Source organism: Diuraphis noxia, unplaced genomic scaffold, assembly GCF_037042655.1.
Source record: "Diuraphis noxia isolate RWA-SAM2 unplaced genomic scaffold, SU_Dnox_SAM2 contig0004, whole genome shotgun sequence".
Lineage (NCBI taxonomy): Eukaryota > Metazoa > Arthropoda > Insecta > Hemiptera > Aphididae > Diuraphis > Diuraphis noxia.
The window spans coordinates 27339882-27366346 of record NW_028301714.1 but is presented as its reverse complement, the minus strand read 5'-3'; the positions used below and the strand labels follow the sequence as shown (position 1 = coordinate 27366346).

The 26465-nt window shown below is 33.0% G+C and overlaps 1 protein-coding gene across 2 annotated transcripts; it reads left to right on the top strand.

Moving 5' to 3' along the window:
• The first annotated feature begins 708 nt into the window (after nucleotides 1–708).
• kibra (WW and C2 domain containing protein kibra) lies at nucleotides 709–25808 on the top strand. Of its 2 annotated transcripts, XM_015511452.2 has the most exons (17): nucleotides 709–1270; nucleotides 7010–7119; nucleotides 7216–7310; nucleotides 18924–19032; nucleotides 19238–19397; nucleotides 20352–20625; nucleotides 21430–21743; nucleotides 21837–22103; nucleotides 22187–22459; nucleotides 22530–22616; nucleotides 22685–22877; nucleotides 22956–23151; nucleotides 23226–23422; nucleotides 23646–23792; nucleotides 23874–24269; nucleotides 24345–24466; nucleotides 24587–25808. In XM_015511452.2, the coding sequence occupies exons 1-17, from the start codon at nucleotides 1143–1145 to the stop codon at nucleotides 24717–24719; spliced, it is 3201 nt and encodes a 1066-aa protein (XP_015366938.1). In that variant the 5' UTR covers nucleotides 709–1142; the 3' UTR covers nucleotides 24720–25808. The 2 variants fall into 2 exon arrangements, with proteins under 2 accessions (XP_015366938.1, XP_015366939.1); XM_015511453.2 differs by lacking the exons at nucleotides 709–1270; nucleotides 7010–7119; nucleotides 7216–7310 and adding an exon at nucleotides 15906–16371.
• Nucleotides 25809–26465: the final 657 nt, after the last annotated feature.

Genomic DNA, 26465 nt, shown 5'->3' with positions numbered 1-26465 from the left:
ATAATAATAAACAAAACGTTGTGCGGTTATGTAGGCAGTTGTAGCTATTAATAGTATTATTAAAGCGATGTGACGGTGATGGGCACTTGTAGGCCTGTTATGTAGTATTATACCTGTAGCGCGCGCGCCGTATTCATTGTTTTTAAAAAACGACGAGTGGCGACGGACTACGACGGTGACTGTCTAAAAACCTAGGATAGGAATTATTCCGTATAGCTGTTCGTCGTCGGAAACGAAAAAGAGAGGACGAGGAGGAGAAGAAAATAAGTTAAGAAGAAGTAGATGAAGAAGATGATGATGATAATAATAATAATAATGTTAATAAAAATAATAGTAAGTAATATTAGTGGAAAAAGGAAACGGCGGAGGAGAAATGAGAGGAGAAAAAAAATAAACTAGACGAGGCAAAACGTGTAAACCGGCATGCGCGCACACACACACGCTGACACACACAAAACTCGGTCCGTGTTATGGTAATAGCCGCATTCCAGAGGATCCGCGGCCTGATTGGCTACCGTTTCGGTGATGTCATGCGATTGATAATAGAACCGGCCGCTGGTGCGCGCGAGGGCAGGCTGGCTGGCCCGATCGGCCGGCGGGCGCGCGCGAGCGCAGGCCACACCGCGAACGCTCTGTATATACGCGCGCGCACGGTCGTTTTTCTTTATGACGGGGGGGCAACGCCGCAGCGTTACTCGGTCCGACCATTTCCAAGATGGCGAAGCGCGCGTGACATCTACGGTCGTCGGTCGGTCCCCGCTGCAGTCGTCGTATGTACCGAACAAACGCGATTTTTTTACTCTCCACTCGTGTCGTAGGTAGTTCATAATATGATCTCGTCCGATTTTTAATTTTTACGACGTCTTTTCTTACTGTACACATGATAATATATTTTTATAATATTTAATATTAGATCGTCTCGCCGTCGTCGCCGTTCTCCGCAGTGTATACTAAGAATATCTACCGCTGCCGCCGCCACAAACGCTGTTATCGTTATCGTTATCGTTATCGTTATTATTATTATTATTATTATTATTATTATCGTCGTCGTCGTCGTACCTACGCGGCTACGCGGTGTTTGGCCCATGTAATGGATTCGATTTCGTGAGTCCGACTTTGATGGATACAATACTTCAAACACGATGCCGAGACGACGGAACGGAGAGATACCGTTGCCCGACGGTTGGGATTTCGCGAGAGACTATGACGGCAAAGTGTACTTCATCGACCACAACTCCAAAAAGACCACTTGGATTGATCCCAGAGACAGGTATAGCTCCGATATTGATAATATTATTACTAAATATAAACACAGACATTGAGACATAGGCGCCTACACCTAGGCTAATGATTATAAACGATACCGCCGTGGCCCATCGTTAGATTGATAATGATAATAATAATAATAATAATAATATTATTATTAATATAATCGTATATCCCATGGGCCATGATATTATGCTGAATAATAAAAATGCCGAAACCATTTTGAACGTATTTTGAAAATGTTTTGCATTTTTCTTATAATAACTACTAATATTATTAGTTTTCAACCCTATCCCCAAATGCGTGTCTTTTATGCATGCGCGCGCGTGTTCGACTCTTGGTCGAAATTGTGAAATGCGCACACACTCGCATTCCTTCGACAGAAATCCGGCTGGAACATCACGGTTTTATTATTATTATTTTTTTTTCCTTTTTCCTGAACCGTCGTCAGTGCCATCTATATTGAAATATGCCAAACCCACTACTATCCGCCCCCCTCTTCTGCCCCCCTGCTGTCCCACCCTCCCGCGTAGCACCGCATTCCGAGTTGGTGAATATACACGAAATTTATCCAAACAACCGTGTGGCGTGTGTGTTGTCTTACAACTATATTATTATTATTATTATTATGTACACCGTTGTAATAATGAAAATAAATCAATGTATGTGACTAAATAGCGGTGGTTATAGGCACCTAAGTAATGTAATAATAACAATTACGATAGAAAACAACAACAAAATCAATGATAGATACAAACCAGTACAAGGGGAACTTTTTCGTATTTTTTAAAATGTTATTTAGTAAATTGTGTAGAGTCTATAAAATATATACTGTAGACGTTCGATTTCAGTTTTTAGTAGCTTTGTCGATATACTTATACGATATAGTTATAATATCTTAAAATAATATTCACGTCCCGCAATAAGGTCATCTATGTAGCATATCGTATATGTGTTATACTTAATATTAGATTAGAAACGTTTACTCCTCGGTTTACTCGTGGACGATATTTTAAATATTTATTAGAGACGATCACTTGATTTTTAAAAACCAAAACATGGGTTCAAAATCGAATCACAAAACATCCCTATTATAGTTTTAGTTTTTTAAACGATTTACTGTGTGGTTTATATACCGTGTATTTTATTTGCTTTTTGTGTAAGTAAAAACTTCTAGGCTTTTCGAGGTTCTTTTTTTTTTTACATTTCATAATTTATAAATTTATTATTGAATCCAAATCGCAAAATTCCAAATTATGCTAAATTTTTTTTACTTTTAACATGTTTAGGTACATATTATATTTATAATGTCTAAAACTATTCTTTAATACCTAACTAGAATGCAATTTAAAAATGCACTCAATGATATTTGTCAATTGATATGACTTATACCTATATCACGTTTGAGATTATTCGCGATATGTATATATATATTGTTATTTTCTAGGTATATTATTAAATATCTAATTATGAACAACGTGCGATTAAATGTTTCAATATCTAATTATACCGGAATTATACTTATTAATTTGATCTTTAAATTTTCGTTATACTTTTAAGGTTCTAAAGATCAACAGTTTTAATTTAACACTTAGTTTCAAAGTAACGACGCTTCATTATAATACTATGATCAGTGATCACGTTATTGCGTCGTACTATACACCTGTAGACACCTAATCTTCTGACATGAACTTACATTTTAAAATAAATACGGAGTCAGTGTTTATATAATTTATTATAATTTATTTGTAATTTGTATATACCCAACCAAGTAATAATCAAAAATTTTTAAGGTAGGCACATAGAAAATCGAAAAAATATAAAGTTACCCATTTACCAAAGAACGCGTTCTTATCTTAAAAAGTACCAACCGTTTGATTGCCCCGTATTTGTATTTTGTTGTTATACAAAATATACCTAATGTTTGAATATCCTGGGTATCTTAATTAAATATTATATCGGTTGTATAATATGTATATTAATGATATGATGTTCAAATTTCAGTTAATTTAAAATATATAACTATATCCTTAGATTTCTTTTTACGGTTCCTTTTTACATTTATTGAAAATACCTTAACAATTTTTTTTTATATTGAATCTTGTTCAGAGGGCAGATATACATATTAACTTTGCATGTTCACATAATATGTCACACGAGTGTATGTTGACATAATATTGTAATGTTATGTTAAAAATAAATATCCCAGTAGCCACACCCTCTCCAAGTTGTGTCGCCATGCTGTCTACAAGATCGTACCGACATTTGAACATCTGAATTTCTGAATTCGTCCCAAAATGTTATTGCGATGATGATGTCAGTAAACAATCAAAACACTACCCAATCTTGCTAATTACATTTAAATACTAATGTATTATATTATATAAGTGTATTATTTTTCTTTTACTTATTGGATCTTAAGAGGACGCCATTACATTTTGAAAACGGTTTTGGGTTGGGTAGAATCACTTATGTCTTAAGTTGTAGTCCAAGCTTAGAAACCAGATTTTCAGACTATAAAGAGTAAAAAATTTACCTGCTATACAACATTGTTTTTGATTTTTCGATATCACAAATTCGAAAAAGTTCTTTTTGTTTAAAAATTCATATTTCAAACTTGACTAACTTTTTTTGTATTTGCAATATCAAAAAAATAAAAACTTGTACTGTAAATGTTTTCCTTTGTATAGTGTGGACATTTGGTTGCTTAGTTTGGACTACAGCGGAGGCGGACCATAGCTTGAGTGGTTCTATCCCGCACAAAACAGTTTTTGCTATGTTGTACGTTAGTAAGACGAAGACAAGTAGACAACACATACGTGTGTAGCGCCCTCTTAATAATATATAAAACGGAAAGAAATTTTCGTATCGTTTTAAATGTTCTAATTGTCTTATAGGACGAATATTGTTCCAATACATCATGTAAAATTTAAAATAGTTTTTCTTTTCGGTTATTAAACGAAACTGTGTTTAATAGCCAATAGTTATATCATTTAGCCATTTAGGCACCTAGTTATTTAACAGTTGTGGAATTATTTAATTTTTTTTTTAAAAACTATTTTAACTTTTTATCAGGAATTTTCTATGGGAAGGGTGCATAACTCTTTCATACTGCATCTTAAATGAATTTCCTGGTAATCACTACTAAAATGCATTCAATGATTGGAATTAATTTGTCTCTATTTTGTTTTATTTTTTAAACTCTTATTAATTATCATAATGCACTACAAGCACTATCAATACACCTTGGGCACTATACTATAAATTTACTATAGTATTATAATATTAAGTATTTATTCAGTTAAAAAAATAAATATTATTAATTTTAGAATAATATACTAGACATTTTTACATTTTCTACTTTCAACTTTGTTAAAGGCGGGAGTTTTAACCCCTTAAACCATCCCCGTAACTATGGCCCTGCTTTCTACCTATATCTTAGTCGGTTAAAATGGTATAAAGTTTCATTTTAATTCTAATAATTAATATTATAGTTAAACAGTGAAATAATCTGTTGCAAAGTAGGTATAGGCTATAATACAATAGTACAATAGTTATTTTATTATTAAAAGTCTTTAAAAAGTAATTGTATAATAGTTAATTGAATTATAGATTGCAATTTGCAATAGAATATATTTGTGTTTATGCTGCCAACTGATTTGGTAATCTATACACATAGAATACCAAGTACTTGCTAGTGGTTTTCGACTAATGTTTAATTAATTTGAAAATTGTGTAACAATACAATAATGCCATGTGACGATGTGACAGATATCGGTAACTTATTCAATGATTTACTTTCTCTTATCGCAGTTAATGTTTGATGGTACTTTTAATTCTAGTTTTGAGGTTTTTTCCTAAAGATTTAATCATTTTTATATTTTTTCGATTATTTTTATTTACTAAATATTAATTGTATATTAGACAAAATAATAATGTAATTTTTAATTAATTTACGAAAATATACACAATAGATATTTAGTGAGTTTATATATAAAAATTTTTATAAAACCAACATTTTCAATGCCTAATAATATATGGTTTCATGATAATTTAATTTAATTGATTATTAATCAATTAATTGTCATACTTAGATCATAATATATTAGTAAACATGTACGTATGCATAAACTTATAATTTATTATAATATTTATAGCTTTTTTATTTTTTACTAACACTTTTCAACGTAGATAGGTAGGTATGTATTTGTAAATTATATTTTGAAATCAACTAAGTATAAAATTCTATAAGCAACTAAAATTATGTTATTTCGATTTAAAAATAAAATGAAAAATATAGGAAATTAAAGTTACCAATATATTTGTGTTGATCTTTCAATATTGCTCAATGCCATGTGAAAATTATAGTACTACTAAAAGTTATTTTACGTGTATACAGTTTGGGTATGTAAAGCTTTTTGAAATGTTTACATACTTAATTTGTTATGTCTGGACTTCTGGTGGCGTGAAAATTACTATATAAACAATTTGAATGTCAACTTCATAATTTAGCACATCTGTTAAAATTAAAGTAGTTAGGTAGGTGAATGAAATTTCAATGAATTTTTCTGATCCGTGTAGACATTGATGTTTATAGATTTGTCAGCCATGTTATCTACGATTTCAACTATCAATTGTTATTATAATATGTCTTAATGTTTAATAGAAATCGATTATTGACAATGTTAATTGAGCATTAGTCATAAATCATATTATAATAATGGCAGTAGAAGTTATAGGTGAATCTCATTAGAATAAGTGTATTGTGGACAGGAAATTCCTGATTTTATTGAAAACGAAAGAAGGAGGAAGAAATAAGGACTGTGTGTGTTTAGGAATTTTTAATATTTTTAAACGAGAATACCATTAATTAATATTATTAATAGTAATCACGTCTTGGTCATAAAGGTTATTATTTAGAAACATTTTTTTTTTTTGGTAAGGATCTTACATTGTATGCAATTTAAATCTATAGATTTGTATACAGTGTTGATAGTTATAGTAGTATGTTCATTATTACTTACATGCAGACGTCTACTTAGTAGTACACACGGTAACATTCACATTTTTATAAAGCGTTTATTTATTATTTAAAATTATAATTAAATGTATATAATGGGTATACGAAAGGTTAATAATGACTAATAGAAAATTATTTAAAAAATTGATGTAGATTTCTAAACAATGAAGTTATGTACAATATATATTATGTGCATAATTATTATTGATTAATTAATTATATATTACTCAACTGAAAATATTTCAGTTCAATTAGATACTATTTGTACAATAATTATGTTGATTTGTTGATTTGAAATAAAAATTTATTTAATTTATGTCAGTAATATATTTTGTTGACATTTTTGTTAGATTTTACGCCGCTGTGTAACATTTTTTTTTCATAACCATACTATTTATTAAACATTGAAACATACATTGAAATAGTGTATTATGTATTCGATATTGTATATATATCCAGATACGTAACAAAACGTATTAGATACGTGTATATAGTACGTATTTATATTCAATATTATATTAGATTGAACTGTGAATGCATTAGATTAATGATTATATTTTATTTATGACGGTGTATTTCCAATATTTTAAATTAATGAGATCGTTTTTAATCATGCATTATTATAAATTTAATTTAATAATTTTTTACTCAACATTTTAGACTATATTGTGCACGTCGGAACGCTGAATCTATTTTTAATTATATATATATTTATTTTTTTAGGTACACCAAACCACAATCGTTTGCTGATTGTATTGGTAATGAATTGCCTCTTGGATGGGAAGAGGCCATCGATCCAGTTATCGGAGTCTATTATATCAACCATTTCAACCGTATGTATATTTAAAACATAAATCAACGCATTGTTATCAATTATTTAAAAAAATAATTCAATCTCTACATATTCAATGTACGCTCTCGTGTTCTAGAGTGCACCCAATTGGAAGATCCAAGGTTGGAATGGAGAGCTATCCAGGAAGCTATGTTGAGAGATTACCTTCATACAGCCCAAGACGTCTTAGAAGTAAGTAGCTTGACATTGTTATTTACGGTGCTAATATAATATAATCGTGGTTGTTTGTTATAAGGATACACTAAAAATATTGTGTCACGGAGTTAAAATATATTTTGATCGTACTAATATTTTTGTATAATGTAATATCGAGAGATAACAAACAATCTCAAATTAATAGTATCGTTGTATTATTTTGGAGAAATGCACGATATTGAAAAATAAATAAATAATTTATACACTATACATTATAATAATGAGTCATGATATTGTTAAAAGGAATAATTTTGCTATAGTATGAAAATTAAAATTAAAATTAGAATGACGGATGACAGTAATTTATTGATATCGTGAGAGGAAAATAAAAATAATATATATATTTTTTTATGGATATGGTATGCAGTTACTTTTCGCGTACTACTATACATATAACATTATGTAGTGGCCTATTCATTATTTAGTGATAGTTCTGCCCCACTTTTAGTTCAATGACAAATTCCACCGGACTAACCTGACTGGTCATAAAACGTTAACACCGCAGCCGTGTTACCTATACGTAATTTTTCGAATTCCACAACGATCGTACATACAGGGTGATGTCCGTCAGTGCTACACCTTCTTTCCGGTGAAAGAAAATTATTTTATTCATCTCGTTGCATTTTATTATCATGATGATTGAATGACGTTTGTCGTGTGTTATGAGATCGTTGTAATTCCTTTGATGATAATAATATAACAGCTGAACGCGATGCATGAAAATAATAATAATAATAATAATAACGTGGTTGAGCTCTGATTTGGTGTTGGTGGGGCGTTTGGAATGACGTACAAAATAATGTCTGAACAGTTTTCAGCTGCTGTTCGAACTTCGACAGTGCATTTTTTCCACGCACAACAGCGGCTTGTGACTGAGGGAAAATAAGAAAAAATATCCAAACTAATGATAAACCGATTTATTGACCCATCCCTGACGTAAATCGTCCAGATAAGACAATACAATGTTAGATTTTACAAAAACTACGCAACGCGGCGTTTTAGTACCCTGCGCACGTCATCACAGCATTATAATACGGTTAATAATATTATGATGTTCAATTAATCATTTAATCCCCGATCGCCTCTGCCCATATCGCGTTGTATTTTAATAATATAATAATAATATAATTATTTATATCGCCTATACATGCGTATTTTATTTTACTAGTAGGTACTTTATAGTTACAGATCACCACGAGATTTGAGCCAATGTTACAACAATAATAATAATTACATTTTTACGAATATAATATACCTCAATGCCTTTAATATATTATTACGATGATCGGATTTACGTACGTGTGTACCTACATGTGTATATCTGAAGCGATGCGCTGCACTGCATACACGAATGTTATAGGTTTTCGTTCAAAATAATATAAACCTTACCCCTGGGATACACGCACTTGTAAGAGAAAAAAATAATAACATATCTTCTTTTACATTTTTTATTAAAAATAATTGTATCCCACCCCTTCGCTTCTTGACGCACTCGAACGCGGTACGCGGCGGAGTCCGCGTGTGGTGCATAGTGCGTACGCGCGCAATGCAGTCGCGTGGCTCGGTATTTTATATTTTTTATCCCACCCCCCGATCCACCGGAGCCGGTTCTCCGTGACGACGCCGTGTATCGCCCGAGGGTGGGCGGGTGATTGATGGTGATTGGTATGTGACGGGCTGCGGTGGTGGCACCGTTGTGGCGGAGGTGAAGGGGGAGAGATATTTCGCCCAGGGCACAACGTGTTCTGTGGGCGCTGCGGGGCTCTCTCGCATCCTATCGTCGGCGGCAGCGACGACGACTGCTGCTGCTACTATTAGTACTATTACTACGGCGACGACCACTACGACGACAACGACGTTGTTTGATACGAAAAGAATGCGGTCCCTCTGCAACGTTGCCGAGTCGTCGGCGGCCGGCCGTGCGCCTTAGAATGTGGAATGTGAAATGCACAACTCGCGCGCGCTCTCCGCGCACTGTTACCAACACGTACCTACTCACCGCCTCCCGATGGAATATATATCTCATTATAATTTATAACACGTTATTTTTTCTCTCTCTTTCTCCCGTATTATAAATTTTGATTGCTCAATTCCATTCATTGCGCATTTAAGTATAATTTTTTTTCACAAATTTTTTTGGTGGTCGGACGTCACAGTTGCACGCGCTAAGTAGAAGACAACCGCTGCCACGTCTTATCGGACACAATCGCAACAATATCATATTATGTAATAATTCGTTATTATAGAATATCGGTCCAAACATCCCTACCCACAACTCACCATAATAAAAATATATATTATTATTAGAAAAATAAGAAAGGAGATGTGAATAGCGGCGTTCAAAATGTAATGCTATACGGGATGATACAAAAAACAAGTGTGAGACGAATAGATAGGTCATATTATCATCGGACTTGGGGAGGTTAGAAGAAACCAAAGACTGACCGCAATTGCAATTCCTATACATATTATGTCAGGTTATGAAAGATCTATAATTTAATTTATACCAGGAAATGAAGAGGAATGCCAAAAATACAGAGGCATGGAAACCGATCCTCTGGTACAAAACTGCAGAAATAATATCTTATTATAATAACGAGTGTGCTTCATCAAATTTCATAAAGATCAATAAGTTTTTATTGACATCTTTGACGACAAGACGAAACTTGTAATTGTAATCACAATATTATTATAATAATTAATACGTGGATTTGAGATGACCACTACTAATATGACGTATAGTAGGTATCCTGGGACTTGTATTTAAATATTAAAATATTTTGATCGAAATCGTCATTATTATTATCATAATACATATCCACACGTGAGCTTCTTGAAAAAAAAACTGTTTGGTCTCAAAACCGTATGTCGTTTATGAGATTAATGTTTATTAGTATTATAGAATTAAACATGTAGAATATTATTATGTTATTCTGCCGGTACAACGATAATAATTGGGTCAAACGTCGTTGACGGCGATATTGTGTTTTACTCGATATAAATATATATAAAATTCCATGTGTGATCGTTATCTCGAGATATTTTAGTCGCGATGTTTTTCGTCGGCCCGGTTTGCCGTTCAAGTCTGCTTGATGTTTAGAAATCGTCCGGTTTTTTTTCGTTGTTCAAAACATTTAAAACACCCGCTCGTGTACATTTCTGTTTTCTCGCTCGGTATGTATTCGAAAACGCAATCACACTGGCTTCCGTGGTAAGGAATATCCATTAGATTTGTATGATATTTGTATATACAATTTTAAAAGACCGACCATGAAACTGAAAAGATAACTTTGGAATTTAAACGGGTCGGAAGGTTACTCGTGCAATGATCTATATACGCGCGATACCAAATGAAATCGTCATTGTCAATTATTATTATTATTATTATTATATTATTGCATACCGCCTTGCGATGGTCGATCGTACAATATATATTATTGTTTATAATATATATATAAGTGCATGAGCTATTGTAGCGTGGACATAAAAATAATAATAATATCATAATAATAAATAAAAATCCTCTGCGGCGGTGGTGGTTCCACCGGTTCCACTCTTTGTGTGCTACCAGTGTTACACTCGCCGGGTCTCGATGGTGGCGGTGGCTCGTTGTAAAACGATTGAAGAGCGAAGGAAGAGAAGAAGAAAATAATAATACTAAATATATATACGTATATATATAAATAATACAAAATAAAAGTAAAACAAATGAAAGAAGGAAAAAACCACCGTGGCAACGCCGCAACCGGCGGTAGCTACTAGTGTTACGAGCACAACACGATCGGATTGTTTTCTAAACTGAAAAAAATAACACACGCACACACACACACATATATATGATATATAAAATAAAATAAAAACGATCGAAGACAATGAACCATCTGCTCTCCACCGCGGTGAAATGATTTGTACCATTCGGAATACGTATACATAATATAATATTATATATAGGTATGGGTTAGGTTAATAAATATTTTTATTATAATTATAATCATTATTATTTTAGAGGCTTTTTAGATTATAATATGAAAGGCATGTATAAAGGTAATCACGTCATTGAAAATTTGAATTAATTTCGTCTGTTGAGCCGGTCTCTGGGTTTGCTACAAATTGATTTGGGTATGTGAGTGTGTGTCTTGAGAATGGAGGGGAATCGTCACGATTCTGAATTTTCGACACTTGGCGCAATATTATAATATGAAACGTATAAAATGTGTTTTAGGTACGCGTGTATTATTATAATAATATGTATAACCCAAAAAGGATTTCGAGGAATGTGTCAGTTTCAAAACAAAAAAATTCCGTACGTCGTCGATTAGCCAACCGCGTTCGACCGGTTTCCGATTCAATAGCAGAGATTAAGCATTTTCGTGTTTTTCGTTCGACTGCATAATGATAATATTATTATTATTATTTTACCCATTATCAAACAAATCACGCTCATGAATATTTTATCGCGTCAGCCAATATCGATCTAACGATAATAATATATTACACCCTCTTACCATCTACCCGCCGAACCACCACCGAAGGTGGTTAGTATTTCGTTGTAAAAATCGTCAGCCGGCGGTTCTCACGGAGTTGTTTATTGAATATTTTATAATATTAAATAATCTTTGATGTCTTTTCTATTGTAATTATGTATGAAGCGATCGTTTTAATATACATACCTAAATAACAAAGAGATAAGACGATGGCTCGTTATAAAAACGAGCAGTCATTTGATCTGAATAGTATTCGTTTTTTGAGACAAGTCGATGTCAAAAATCAAGCCATACTCAGCCATAGTATATTAATTATTTATTGTTCTAATATAAATACATTAGACGTTTTTGAGTTGAAAATCACCGCGGCAACTATGATAATATTATGAAGAAGATGTTAAAATTAATATTTTTTAAACGTATAACATGAAATTAATACCTATATATCCATGTTATATTGACGTCTTACGTATTTACGATTTATATTTTACGTTCATAAATATTATAAGACCGCGTGGCGATCGTGTAATATTATGAATACTTGTATCTACTACCTCGCAATCAACAAGAAATATAGTTTTTATATTTTCGGTATTGGTCTATTGCATATACGACTTACGTTTATATATGATACGTCAATACACGAATATGTATATGCATATATATTTTGTGTATCACTAAATTTCTGAATTTTTAATTTGATAGGCAATACTAACATTGGTCGCCGTTTTACCGAGCTTAATATATCGGTATAAATTTAAACTTTTTCTCTATATCTAATACATTTTTAGTTGTATTTGATCATTTGTTTACTATAACTTATCTTTGAAAATTGGCCGAAAATTATTACAATATTATTTTACAACACAATTTGAACAATAGCCAACGTCTTATAAGTTGAACGTATGTGCGTGCAGATCTATAATATATTATTTTGATATACCTACTTACAAAAAAAAAAAATTAAGCTGGTTTAGAAATGGTGATTACGTGGAAATAGTACGTATTATTTTTCAGTGTACCTGTGTACCTACTTAATATGTCCTGGAACATATAATTATTATTATGTTTACTACATTATTTCATTTCGGAAATTTATTTGTGAGCTTGTGTGTTTATATCTAAAATTTCTTTATCAAGTATTTTTTTTTCAATATACTTTGCCTATCGATAAAGTAAACCGTTGGTTGTAATAAATTTGTAAATGTTATATAAATATATAACACACGATGTATTCCTACAAATTATTCGAAAAGGAAATCAGCACTGTCATACATGATTAAGGTATATATTGGACATTGGTTATAGGTTACAGGTACACATTATGGTATATAAACTCGCGTTTGTTGATTGAGCCAAGAAAAAAAAATAAATCGGTATGTTAATCTCGTGTAAATTATACGTGAAATTTTAAAATAGTAATTAATTATTTCTATCGATAATTGTTTCGTGTCAAGGTTTCTCGTTTGATTTGATATAACAAAATATTATGTTGCGCCGACATTAATTATTATCATTTATCAAACTATTCTGATGTGTCGATCTCATCACCGCGTGACACTATACGAGTATAATATAATATAATGTGTCGACGTGACGGTACGTCAGTATACCTACCTATTGAATAAATAATAAAATCTGTAAAAAAAAAATTGTTGTGGATTATGACTTATTCCGAGATAGTATTCAATGGTATTCATGTATAATATGTTGTTAGATTAAATCTGGTCGAGATAAAAATGTGTTTATTCGGTGTATATCATCGTTGCGCTAAGGAATTTCGTAGTTATAAAACAAAAAACCACAAACGAAACCGTATAAACAATTATTGTGAGTGTTTAAATATTATAATTTGTGAAAAACAAGTTATAAATGTGTCATAATAATATTATATAACAACCGAGTTCTAGGAATTCGTATCATAACATACAATTTTCACGTATAGGTTGAGTATAAAGTGTTGGGCAAAAAACTCGGTGATTAGCCAATGATTAAATTTAATAAGTGTATTATACGGTTGTAATTTAAAATGCAATATGGGTCATTATAATATTCTAATAACTGAAAATATAATATCTCGCTTATTTAATTAAAACAATAAAGGTATTAATGACAGACAGTGTTTGCATTATTAATTATGACTGAGCATTAATTTCAACAACTGTTATATTTCTAGTTTTCCTTTTTATTGTTTTTAACATCAATAACACATCGTTTTAATTTGTTAGTGTTGATAAATTTAACTGATTAATCTGGATATTGGAATTTATCAATTTTTAATGTTACATAGTTGTAATTTAACCTTCGGTTAACCGTATGCGGAGTTATTTTCACTAGATGCAAGATTATATTAATATTCATGTAAAATTAAAAGTTAAAATCAATGATGCACACAATTCTCATTTTTTTCAAAAACTACATTCTTTATTAAAATTTAAAACTCTGGTTTATGTTTTCATGAGTTTATCTATACTCCAACGTTTTACACTTATTCTATCCGCGTAGTTAAGCTCGCAGTTTAGCCGCCTGATAATTGTAAAAAGTATGTAAATGTAGACACGCTTACTGTATAGTTATAGTACCTATACCGCACATTTTAAAATCATACGTTTTCCCGTAGACATATTATCGCGTTTTTATTGTAAAATCGGTCTGAATTTATGCTTAGCATATTAAGTTTGCAACGTCAACGTTATCAAAAAAAAAAAAAAATCGCAGGACTGTTTGAATTTCTCAAAACATGAATATATTTTATCATTACATTGGCTTCTCGAATTTTGAATGCATCGCATCAGCGGAGTACACGAAGATTTAGATTACCTAGTTTAACCCAACAAGATTGTCGCTCAATACACCTATCAAAATTTAAAATTGTAAAAAAATCTGGCAATCTTTACATAAAACGAGTGTGTGCCACTGTTTCGCAATGCATTTGGTATAAGGAGGTTATATTATGTGGCTGAATACAATGAGTTAGTTTCGATCCGACACCGGGATACCTAGTATACTATAGTAGGCACCAATATGTATATAGAAAAATCTCTGGGTGTGAATTCTCACGAAGAGTTGCATTTTTGTATGTGTTTGCAAACGATATGACGCGTATAATATTAAATGGTTTGCAAACGTTGTGTTTTATATATTACTTATATGTATTGCACCGAGCGTGTTTTAATAGGTTTGATCATGGTTTTCAAACGGATGGCGTATTGGTGGGGAGTGTGGAAAGGTGCGATAGTTAATGTTACAAGATAAAAAAATTTAATTTAATTCTAATATTTTTAATTGACCGTTATAACTCGTATATAAAGGTAAAAACGACGATTGACTGTATTAAGTTTCCTCCGTGTTCACTGTGCAACAACGCGTGTTTTTCAACCACAAAGAGGGGAGGGGGAAATCTTTGAAATGGTAAAACGTCAACGGCGGGGAATAAATCAAAAAACATTTTTGTTATGAATCTCGTAAATAATGAAAACCGCGGGATCTGGAGCTGCGGAATGGCTGCGAAACGCGTACTTCAAACGCGAACCTATAATATCATATTTTAAAAATATATAATAATATACTATGATATATAGGCATACAAATTTATCTCATTCGTACAATAATAGGTACGCCCATGCATACATGCACAGGTTTAATAATAATATTGTATAAATAGGTATATTATTGTACTTATAATGTGGTGTGAGTGTGTGTGATATTTACGATGGTCCCGCTGTGCTGCTGCTGCAGCGCGCGTTCGGCTCGCCGACGTTCCCTCACCCGCGGCCCGCCGCCACACGTATGTACCGAATAGTTGGGATTCCTGAGCGCGCAAGGCCGAATTCCTCCAAGGTAGACACCCGTCCTCGCGTCGCCTCGTCGTCATCCTCCTCCTCCTCCTCCTCCTCTTCGTCGCGTTCTCCTCCGCACGCTCGTCCCGTCAAGTCATGCAGTGCGCCCCCCACCACTAACGGTTGCACGCCGCAGCCGCCGCCGGCTCCGACGGATGGGCAACCGAAAAACTAACCCCTTGGGTCAAATTCCGGTCCCGGGATTCTGTGCGCGCGTATGACCTCAGTCTCTTCCTGCGGCTCACGAGTCCCGCGTCGTTGTCGTGCGTGTGCGTTGTGTGTTTGCCTATAAAACTTCGTCTCCGCGGTCTGTCCCGTCCGTCGGTTATTGGTATAATATAATATTTACAATAATTGTATTATTTGTATTGCGGTCGCGCATTTCCGCGTTCGTCCGTTCGTGTCCGCTTTCGTTACTGCGTTTGCCGCGTATAATATACCGCGCACAGTGATCGGGTTTTTGACGTGTGGCAAACGATCGCGATTTTATTAAATTTTGTTTCGACTTACTTTGTTTGGTCGTCGCGTCTCGTCCTCATTCGCGCGTGTCAGCGGGTTGTGATGTGCGCCGCCGCCTCGGCCGCCGCGTGTACGACTATGTTTTCGCATTATTGTTGCGACACTTGGCCGCCGCGCTGCGATTACACGTCCTACGATCAACTGCTTGACGTACAGCTGTACCGGGACAACGACGGACGCATTTACTGCGTTTACGTAAGCCACACGCTATACCAAATAGATAACATAACCTCGGATATTATATGATAACAGTTGTACTACACTACAGTTGTTGTATATACGCACACCCGTTTGCCAATCATTTTTTATAGTAACGAGTACATCGAAACTTCCTTATTATGAAGGACTTCTAACTATCAACAGTTTTTGTTTAACGAAATATTTTCGAGGACCAAATACCAAATTAGGATCACATTTATTAAATTCTATTTACGAAATTTTTTGGTGTACGTGAAGTTTTATATTATGGAAGTTTTGTTGTATTTTCGCGTTTAAAGTCTTTTTTTCGTATTTTTGTTGTCGTCACTGGTAATATTTTATCATTAAATTATTATTGTTGTCGCAATGACGATAATATAAAAATAATAATATTGTTGCTATCCTCCCGATTCACAGTGTACTGTCCATCGTTCGTCTGTCGTATAGCTTTTCCGGGTGGCAGAACCATATACCACTCTTGCGGTCTAAAACTACCATCTTAATTAAAGTATATGGTTGACAATTATACGTGGTCTGGCATGTTACGTACAAAACTTAAGCTGAGGCTAACTGGAAACTTTTAAGTAGATCGCAGTTATATATTGAATGACATAACGTCAAATTGGAACACGATAATAGCCACACGACAAATGACGTAGCTGCAGTGGTTTGAAATATTACTATTTAATATTATACACCATATACCGTTCGTCCACATATAAGTACGTGTGTCTAATGTATGTAATGACTCAAAAGACAAAACTGCTGCAGCAGTTCTACGAAAACTGAAATTTTTCTAGCGATATATCATATTATATCTGCATCTCCCACCGCATGTATATCGCATACCACAATTAATATAGAATCAGGCAAATGTATCCAAGTTTCTAAATCGTTATAAGGGTGATGTAAAAACAGTTGTTGTAGATATAGAAGCGGTTGCTGCAGGTCATAGGTGGGCGGACCGCGGTTATATTAAATTATGTTGCAGCAGCGCAGGATGCATCGTGGCATGCAATGGCTTGGACGGTTTTAAAATAATTGGTTAAATTTTTGTTTGTAAATAGGGTTCTCTGTCATCAGCGCCTTAAAAAATGTCTCATATTTTGAAAATGCCCTTAGAAATATGTACTGTAAGTGACCTAGAAATAAACGAAAATCGTCATTAAAAAATGATTACAAAAAAAAAAAAAAAAAACAATGTACAAGTTGTATATTACTTCCATATTTACAATTTATAATTATTTCGAAGGAAAACATTTAATTTTTATACTACTCTGTAACTGCCTCGAACCGACTGAATATTATTCTCATTTTTGTTTATACGTAAATTAAAGTATCTATAAAATATAATATTATACTATAATTACTAATACACATTTATAAAATTCAATCGCATATACACGCTTCGGACGATCGTTAGTCTCATATTATATAAAAATGATTTTGTTATACACGCGTGAATATATTGTCGAAATAAAAATAATTTTTATCGTTTATTATTTGTTATATAATATACGTTCGTATAAAGCGGTGTGAACGATATCACCTATTTATTTAATGGATATATTATGTCTGCACTTCCACCATTATATTATTATTTTAGTTAATGTTATTCAATCTCATTACTTTGTTTACGATATTATAACGCACGTGTCTTTGTATACAAAGTCTAAACAAATAATACTTGTATATTATACGATGCATCTAAATGGTAAATTATGTTTAAATATATTGGATCGTTTGACAAATTACGAAAATATATTATAATATTTTATATCTCCTTAATATATTATATTATATATCATCGTTTTACGTCTAGACGATTTTCTCATTCTTTACTCGTAATTGCAATGCACTTAATTATGATTTTTCAAAATAAACATATTATAGGTAGACAATTCACGAACTGCTGTACGTATACCTTATATTTGATAAAACACCTTTTGTATAAAGCTTTATCTCCTATTTTGAACTCTTTTCAGATCCATTCGTAAATTTGTTCCATGATAATTATTTATTGAAGTAGGTATCCAAATATTTTTCAGTTCAAAATTTTCGCTCCGTTTGCGGTCCTACCTACAGACTTTTAAGACGCGCCATATTTACGCCTCATGGCTAATTCTTTAAGGCGTCATCATACTGATACTGCACATTGCACAATATTAAATCAACATAAGTTTTCGGTTATTACCGATATTATATAATTTTTAACTAAAATAATCGGAATTGATTCGTGTTATTAGTGTAATGAAACGCAATCATTACCTATAAGTACTCGTATCAAAATGTATTCACTTGCTGAATGAAAGTATAATGTATAAATATGACTAAACTAGGCTCTTTGTAAGCCCGTGTAAGATATTAATTATATTATGATATTTACCCTTGAATTAAATAAGATTTAAGTTAAAAAAAAAAAAACTGTACCTAGGTATAATATGTAGTAATAATATAAATTATATGATATCATATTTAGGCCTATAATATTGTCTATACATATATACTAGTTGTAAAAATTCTAATTCGTGATTAATTGTGTTTTTCAGGCGAAAAAAGAAATTTATGACATAAAACAGCAACGGTTATATTTAGCTCAAGACGAATACAATCACCTCAACAATGCTCTATCGACATTAAACACGTCTAGAACAAGTCGTGAGTATTATATCTTCTATATAATATATATGTATATTGTATATAGTATATGCTTATAATATTAAATTAAATTTTCTAATTGCGTATCTATATATTATAATATACAATACCAGTTGGGTATTCGTATAATATATGGTTACCTACCGGACGGAAATTATGATTTTAAGTTCTAACGATAATTTCGTGTGCATTGGCTGTATTATAGTCTGTTCGAGCACCAGTAATATAAGTACAAAATATGATCCCGATTTGCTCAAGTCAGACGTCGCTCATGCCCGGGAAAGAGTTACCAGGTTGAAACGCGAATTGGAACAGATTGGCGTCGAGATGTCGTGCACGCGACGCGGAGTGGAGACCCTCTCAAAGTATGTATTTGTAATACATATAATATTATTCTAACTAGTTTTGCGATATACGCATACAATAAATAAATATAAACAATCGAAAGTTCCGATTTGTTCGTCATCGAAGGATACAAATGTATGTATAAGATAATAGCTACATATAATATACAGTTTGATCTGTGTATAACAGATAGTCGCGAAACCTTCAAATATGTCCGTTGTTGGTATAGGCTTTAAAATTATTTAAGTCAAACTCACTCATATACGTGCGTATCTATTAATGAAAATATTGTGCTTTTATATGAACTAAAAGCCGTTGGTTAATATTAATTCATATTAAAAAATATAGGTACATATACCAGACTCCTACATACTTACATGCGCGTATAACAATTTAAACATGTGCAATTAATCATATCGTTATCAGCGATGTATATGGGGTAGTAATGAGTAATAATAAATATCTAAAAAAATGTAAATTTATTATTTGTTATTTATTACTCCTGGAAGTATGTAATCGGTCGTGATCCGTGGTTTGACAACACGACCAGTGACACTTTTGCGTAGTATATATTATATGAATAAGTATGAAATAAAATTTGTGTTTGGACTAAGATTGTAGTCCATCTTCGGAAGTTGATAAATATAATTGTCCGTGTCTATATAATATTGAAAGATTCTTATAGGTGGTTCGAAGTACGTACATGAGGATTGGTATAATTCATAAATAAAATATATGCATAGGAAAATATTAGGTACCTATATATTTTTTGCCGAGACTTAATTATTTTGTCCACCAAGAGAAGTGTTGGTTACATACAGGTGTCAGTTAAATGTCGAGTTTCGTTGTTTTTTTATAATATTAAAATTAAATTTTGGTTATGAGCCAACAGGTGTCATCACTTAGTGATGATATCATTACATCGATGTGCTGTATATTATGATGTATTGATAATCGTTTTTTGATCGTTGCAGCGTGGAACAAAAACTGTCGAACGACGGAAGCCGTTACAACGTGGTCGAAGCTCAAGCGATTGTTACCGAGCTGCGAGAAATCCAACATTCACTGAGTTCTGGACAACGCGAGCGCACCGGCCTGATGCATTCGCTGGCTAAGTTAAAAGACGATCTGACGCGACTGCAGCTGTGTTCTGCAACTGACGATCCCGATCTGCAGACACAGAATTCGTCTTCCACGCAGCTCAGCGACAAGCTCAGCACCGCTTCCCAGACCGATTTGTCCGGCGAGGTATGTGTGCACTTTTGTGTATTTGACTAACATGTTATTATCTGCATATACGCCTATTATAATATTAATTACTATCCCATGTGGCGTATTTACGGAGTTGTAGTTGGTCGGGAGAGAGGCATGATATTATTATAATACTATTTTAAGTCGCCATATACTTTCCCTCGCGTTTAATTTTTTTTTCTGTTCCGTGGCCCTATATATTCGACACTCCAAGTTTTTATTTTGTTATGGCCTGTATAGATGTTAAAATTTCTAGCACAATATTGTATGCCCAGCGAAGTTGCTATTGAAAACTATTGCTCGATATAAACTAAAAAACACACCTTTATTGTTGTATTTTATAGGCGTGTTTCAACAAATGTGTGTTTCAAACAATCTAAATTTCGAAGTTTCGTTTTGTTAATTCCACGCTAATGGCAATATACCTGTGTCATATTACTGAAAACTACTTATTATTCTATTAGATAATATTATATCGAGTTCACGTGGTTAACGATCTAGAACCGGTGATTTACGTCATAGATCACAGGGGATAGAGGCCACTATTATTATTATTGTTGTTGTTTTTGTTGCTGTTACGGGCAATGCAACGGTTAGAGATTATTTTATTTAATAATGGCATTATAATGCCGATGCTGTTTATTTTTCGCACCGGATTTCAAATTCAATTGTTGCTCATGATAAGGATGCAAATATATTAAACATATATGTGGGTACATATCATAGGTGACATCGGGTGTTGATGCCTATAATTTGTTTTATTGTTTATATATTTATACCACGATTGTTGTATCTTTACAGTTGATGCCTATGGGCACGAGACTCGCCGAAATGGCGCGCATGCGCCTGGAATACGACGAGGCGCGAAAGCGCATACAAAATATACAACAACAGTTGGCTGACCTCGAGGAAAAAGTGATGCCCGGTCAAGAGGAGTCGGACAAGGACCGATTGTTACTGTTCCAGGAAAAGGAACAGCTGCTGAGGGAGCTCAGGAGTATAACACCCCGTTCGAGAAGTCACCGAGAGATGGACGACATTCAAGGGGAGATCAAGAAACTTGAACAAGACCTGAATAACGCATTGGAAATGTCCAACAGAGCAATCACCGACAGGTAAGGATGCAGACTTGATGCCATTCGTATATAAGCCATCTTAACAATCATAATTTTATTGCTAATCATATCTGCGTTGCGTGCGCTTTGCAGATTGAGATTGCACGAGGAAAAACAATTGCTGTTGCAACAACTCAAGGAAGCGTTGCGGTCGATGACACAACTGGAATCGCAACTGAAAACGCTGTCGGCGTCTACCCTGTCGGTGAGTTCAAGCTCGAGTCTAGGATCATTGTCCACGACCAGCAGCAAGGGTTCCTTGAGCAGTGGTCTCAGTTTCACCGACATCTATGGTGGGCCCCAATGTCTGGCTCCGGCTACGTACGACCGACCCATCGACATGGCTGACTTGCATAAGAGGTAAAAGCGAAATCGATACCTCGCGCTCTCTCTCAATTAAATAGATTTGGATGTATCGTTGGTTAACATTGACGATTTTATAGAGTCGAGAGGCTTTTGCAAAATGACATTCAACCGCCGGCTTATGAGAACCCTGGCGAATCGTCCGGTTCTATTCCCAATGTTGGTGGTAGTGTGACCTACTCCAGGAGCTGTCGACCTGCAAGCCCTCCGCTCTCACCCATATCTGAGACGCCGCCTAGAAGCGTGTCGGCTGCGGTTAGTGATGAGTCGGTCGCCGGTGATTCGGGTGTGTTCGAAGCCAGTCACAAATCTAATTTCAGTGCAGAAACTTCACAAGTTCAAATCAGGCTAAGGTACTTTTATAAAATTGTATTCTAATTATGTATAGAGATGCTAATTTTAGTTCTTTTTTGTTTCTTGCAGGTACTCAATTGCTGAGCAAGTGTTACATGTTTGTATCGAGAGATTACGCAATGTAGTAGCACTGTCGATAGCGGAATCATGGCAATTGTAAATATCATAAATAAATATTATAAAATGAGTTTTGTTTCGTTTTCTTCAATGTTACTTTTGTTTAGATACATTAAAATTGTACTGTTGCCGAGCGGTTCAAATCCTTCACTAAGTGGTTGCACAAAGCCTATATCGGATCTGTCAAAACCAAGATTTGGTGATAGTTTTGCATTTAATTTGCCATCCAACAAGTTGTGTACAAAAACTCTACAAGTCAACGTCTGGGGATTAGGTCCTGATGACATTACTGAGTGTTTGGTAAGTTTTATTGTGATAAACGTTGTTGCTCATTGGTTCATTTATTTGACATTTAATAATGGTTGTTGTAATTCGTAGGCATGTGCTCAAGTGAGCTTGGCTGAATTTAATGAGACTGAGAACAACTCTTGGTGCAAATGGTATAACCTGTTGAGTCTGAAATGCATGCATAGCGGTGGTTCTCTACCTTCCATATTGATCAAGGATGATGGTGGTGGCTCTGACGATTCTACTATAATTTCATCTCAAACGTCAACACTTACACGCAATCAAGGTAAATTTTGTTTATCATATTTGATTTAATGATAAAAAAAAAAATATTGTCTTATGCAATTATGTATGTATCAGGTTGCTGTGAAGAAAACGAAGCAAAATTTATTAATGTAGATAATTTAAATGAGAATGAAGTTGAATACGATGATGGTGATTCAGATGACAGTGTAAGTGACGACGACGATGATGATGATGATGAAGAAGATGATGATATTGAAGTTTATCAGCTGGTTAATGAAAAGAAAGAATTAGAACAAGTATTGGAAATTCCTGTAAGTATTAAGTATTACATTTTATTTTATCTAAATTGGAAATTCAATGAAATTATTCTTAAAATTTCTTAGTTCAAGGAAAATAAAATTTTAGAATATTTTTTATTGTTACATTTAACACAATTTCAGGCAGAAATTAACAATAGTATAGATTTTTTTATTTGAATTTTGCAAAAGTATATTTGTTAATTTAAATTAAATAAATAATTTAAAATTTATGCAGAACAAGGAAAACGATACAGAAGATAAAGAAACCAATACAGAATGTGCTTTTAGTGGTAGTAATGGGGAAAATACCAGAGTACCAACTATAGTCATAAAAAGATCACAGACATTTTCACCCACAGCCAAAAACCAATATATCTGTAAAGTAAGTTAAATGCTACCCATCAAAACTGTGACACTATGAAAAATAAATTTATTCTATAATGCTATATCTATTATTTTCTAGCTAAATCGAAGTGATAGTGATAGTGCCATGAACCTGTACAGACGACACATATCATCTAGTGCTAGTATGAAAGGCATTGGTGGCAGTAATGCTGATATAGCGTTCCGTCGAAATTGCTTGGAACGTCGTTCATTGAGACTAGGACGAGCACCTGGCACATCGCCTAGTAGATGTATGCCTGCTTTGAATGGTACTTCTTGGTGCCGTCCACCAAGGACGTCTATCGATCTAGAGCTTGATAGACAAGCACAGCATGCTAGGTTGTTATCGCTAAATGATGAAATATCTAGGCTAAGACAACTGAAAAATACACTTGAAATAGCCAAAGAAACAGGTGACACAGACGTGGCAGCTTGGGTTTTGGAAGATGAAGAATTCCAAAATCTCGTTAAAGAGGTACTTTAATGGTTTTTTTTTCTATTATATTTTGATTGTGGTCATGTTAATAATAAATTATTTGATATTGAAAAGGCTGGAGATAAGACTCTTGATGAAAAGAAAGTAGAACGACGGTTGAAAAGGGCGTCACAAAAATTGTACAATTTAAGAAAAAGTAAAGCTGGCCAAGGAAAACCTGACATTATTTCATTCAAGTGAGTAAACGTTTAAAACTATGATAAAAAAAACCTCTGTAGTACACTTAAGTGCTGACTTAAACATTCTTTTTGAAGATTATGCTTTTTAAACAATATTTTTTATCTTTTGTTTTATAGAGAAAAAATGGCTTTCTTTACTCGACCTGGCGTTTCAGTACCTGTTCCCCCAACCAAAGCTTTCCAAGACCCAAAGTCTACAGAAACACGGTATCAATACACTGTGGACAGGGTATACGGAGTAGAGGTTTAATTCTATTTTTGTTATTAGTAAACTAACACAAAAAAATCCCACCTGCCGTTATTCAAAGACTATGATTTGTACATAATATATAATAAATAAATAAAAAGTGAAAATGTTTTGATTTATTACATATTGTTGTAATGTAATCAATGTTACATTATTGTTTTAATTTTTTAGATAAATTTTATTTATTGTTATTTTCTTATTATATTATTATTATTATTATTATTGTTAAAAGTTTTAAAAAAGAACAAAGAATAATATTTTGTATGTGCCTTAATTTATAGATTTTAAATAAGTAGTTTAAATTTAAGTATTTAAATATTGCGATTTGCCATAATTTAATATTAATGATGATATTGTGTATAATACAAATCAATTTTAGATCTGATAATTAATTTTATAATTTTTTTGTTCTAACCACCAAGGTGGTTTCAAATTACTTTTTAATTTTATGTACAAAGATCCCATTTTCTATTAGTATTATGGAGAAATAGGAATTCAATAATTTACATTTTTGGCTGTGACTAAAAGTTATAAAACATTAACCGAATTAAGGTTTCATATTATGCTGAATGAATCACGCCTTGGTAATAATAATTGTTATTTTTTTATGGGTGCTATATTCGGTTTGATAAAAATTGTATATGTATGCAAGTTATACTTGTAAATTTATGTCAGAACACAATGTTATATTTAGTGTCCTTTATAAAACGAATCAGGGTAATGCGATTTTAGTTTGTACAAAGTTGTATAGTATTAATTATATGTTTATTTTTATTTTTGGAAACGCAAATGTTTTTAAGATAAAATTAATAATAATAATAATAATAATAATTATAATGATAATAATAGTAATATGTATTTAATATTATATACCCTACGTTTATAATGATAATTATTATTATTGTATGCTGGGTTAGTTTTTTGTAAATTTTTTTTCTATTTATAATGATTGTTTTGTTGAGGTATATTTTTCTTTATCTTTTTTTGTGCATAGTGTACATATACTGTATATTATAATATACATAAACAATTACCTAAAACCTAACAAACTCGTTGTAAATTATGTTAATATACCAGAATTTATCATCGTAATTATGTCGATTGAATAAAAAACCCTATGTATATGACCTAATAAACGGGTTAGGAAAGAATAATAATTATTTTTACTATAAAACGTGTGCTATACGTTTAACCAATGCTATCCTCAAGTTGAGTCCCTTCGAAGTGCGCACAATCACACATATATCACGTTGTATAATGCATAACTATTATTTATTCATACAGATAATACAGTTAGGTACCTTCCTACAACTACTGTTCAAAAGCATAATTCAACATGCTAACTATGTGTGGTCGGTGATTATGAAAACGATGTAATTATTTATTTTAATCGTTTGACGAAATCATAATAATACAACATTAATAATTATCATTATGCGGGCATATTGATGAATGCACTTTTTATTGTTGTAAAAACGATGACTCATGTGAAATTAATTTAAAAATTCCAATCGGACCCGTTTAACATAGTCGTCAGTTAATTCTTCTCAATAATTTGAAATCAAAAGGAAACTAATAGTCGTTTAAAATGTACTTACCTATGTTTTCAGACATTCGAACTGTCTGGTCTCAGAGCCACATTTAATGGGGGGGGGGGGGGCTGCTCCGAGGTGGCAAATTTTTGGTGTTTGATGGGGTGGAAAATGTTTGAGGATCAACATAAATTAAAAAATTAAGGGCGGCATATTT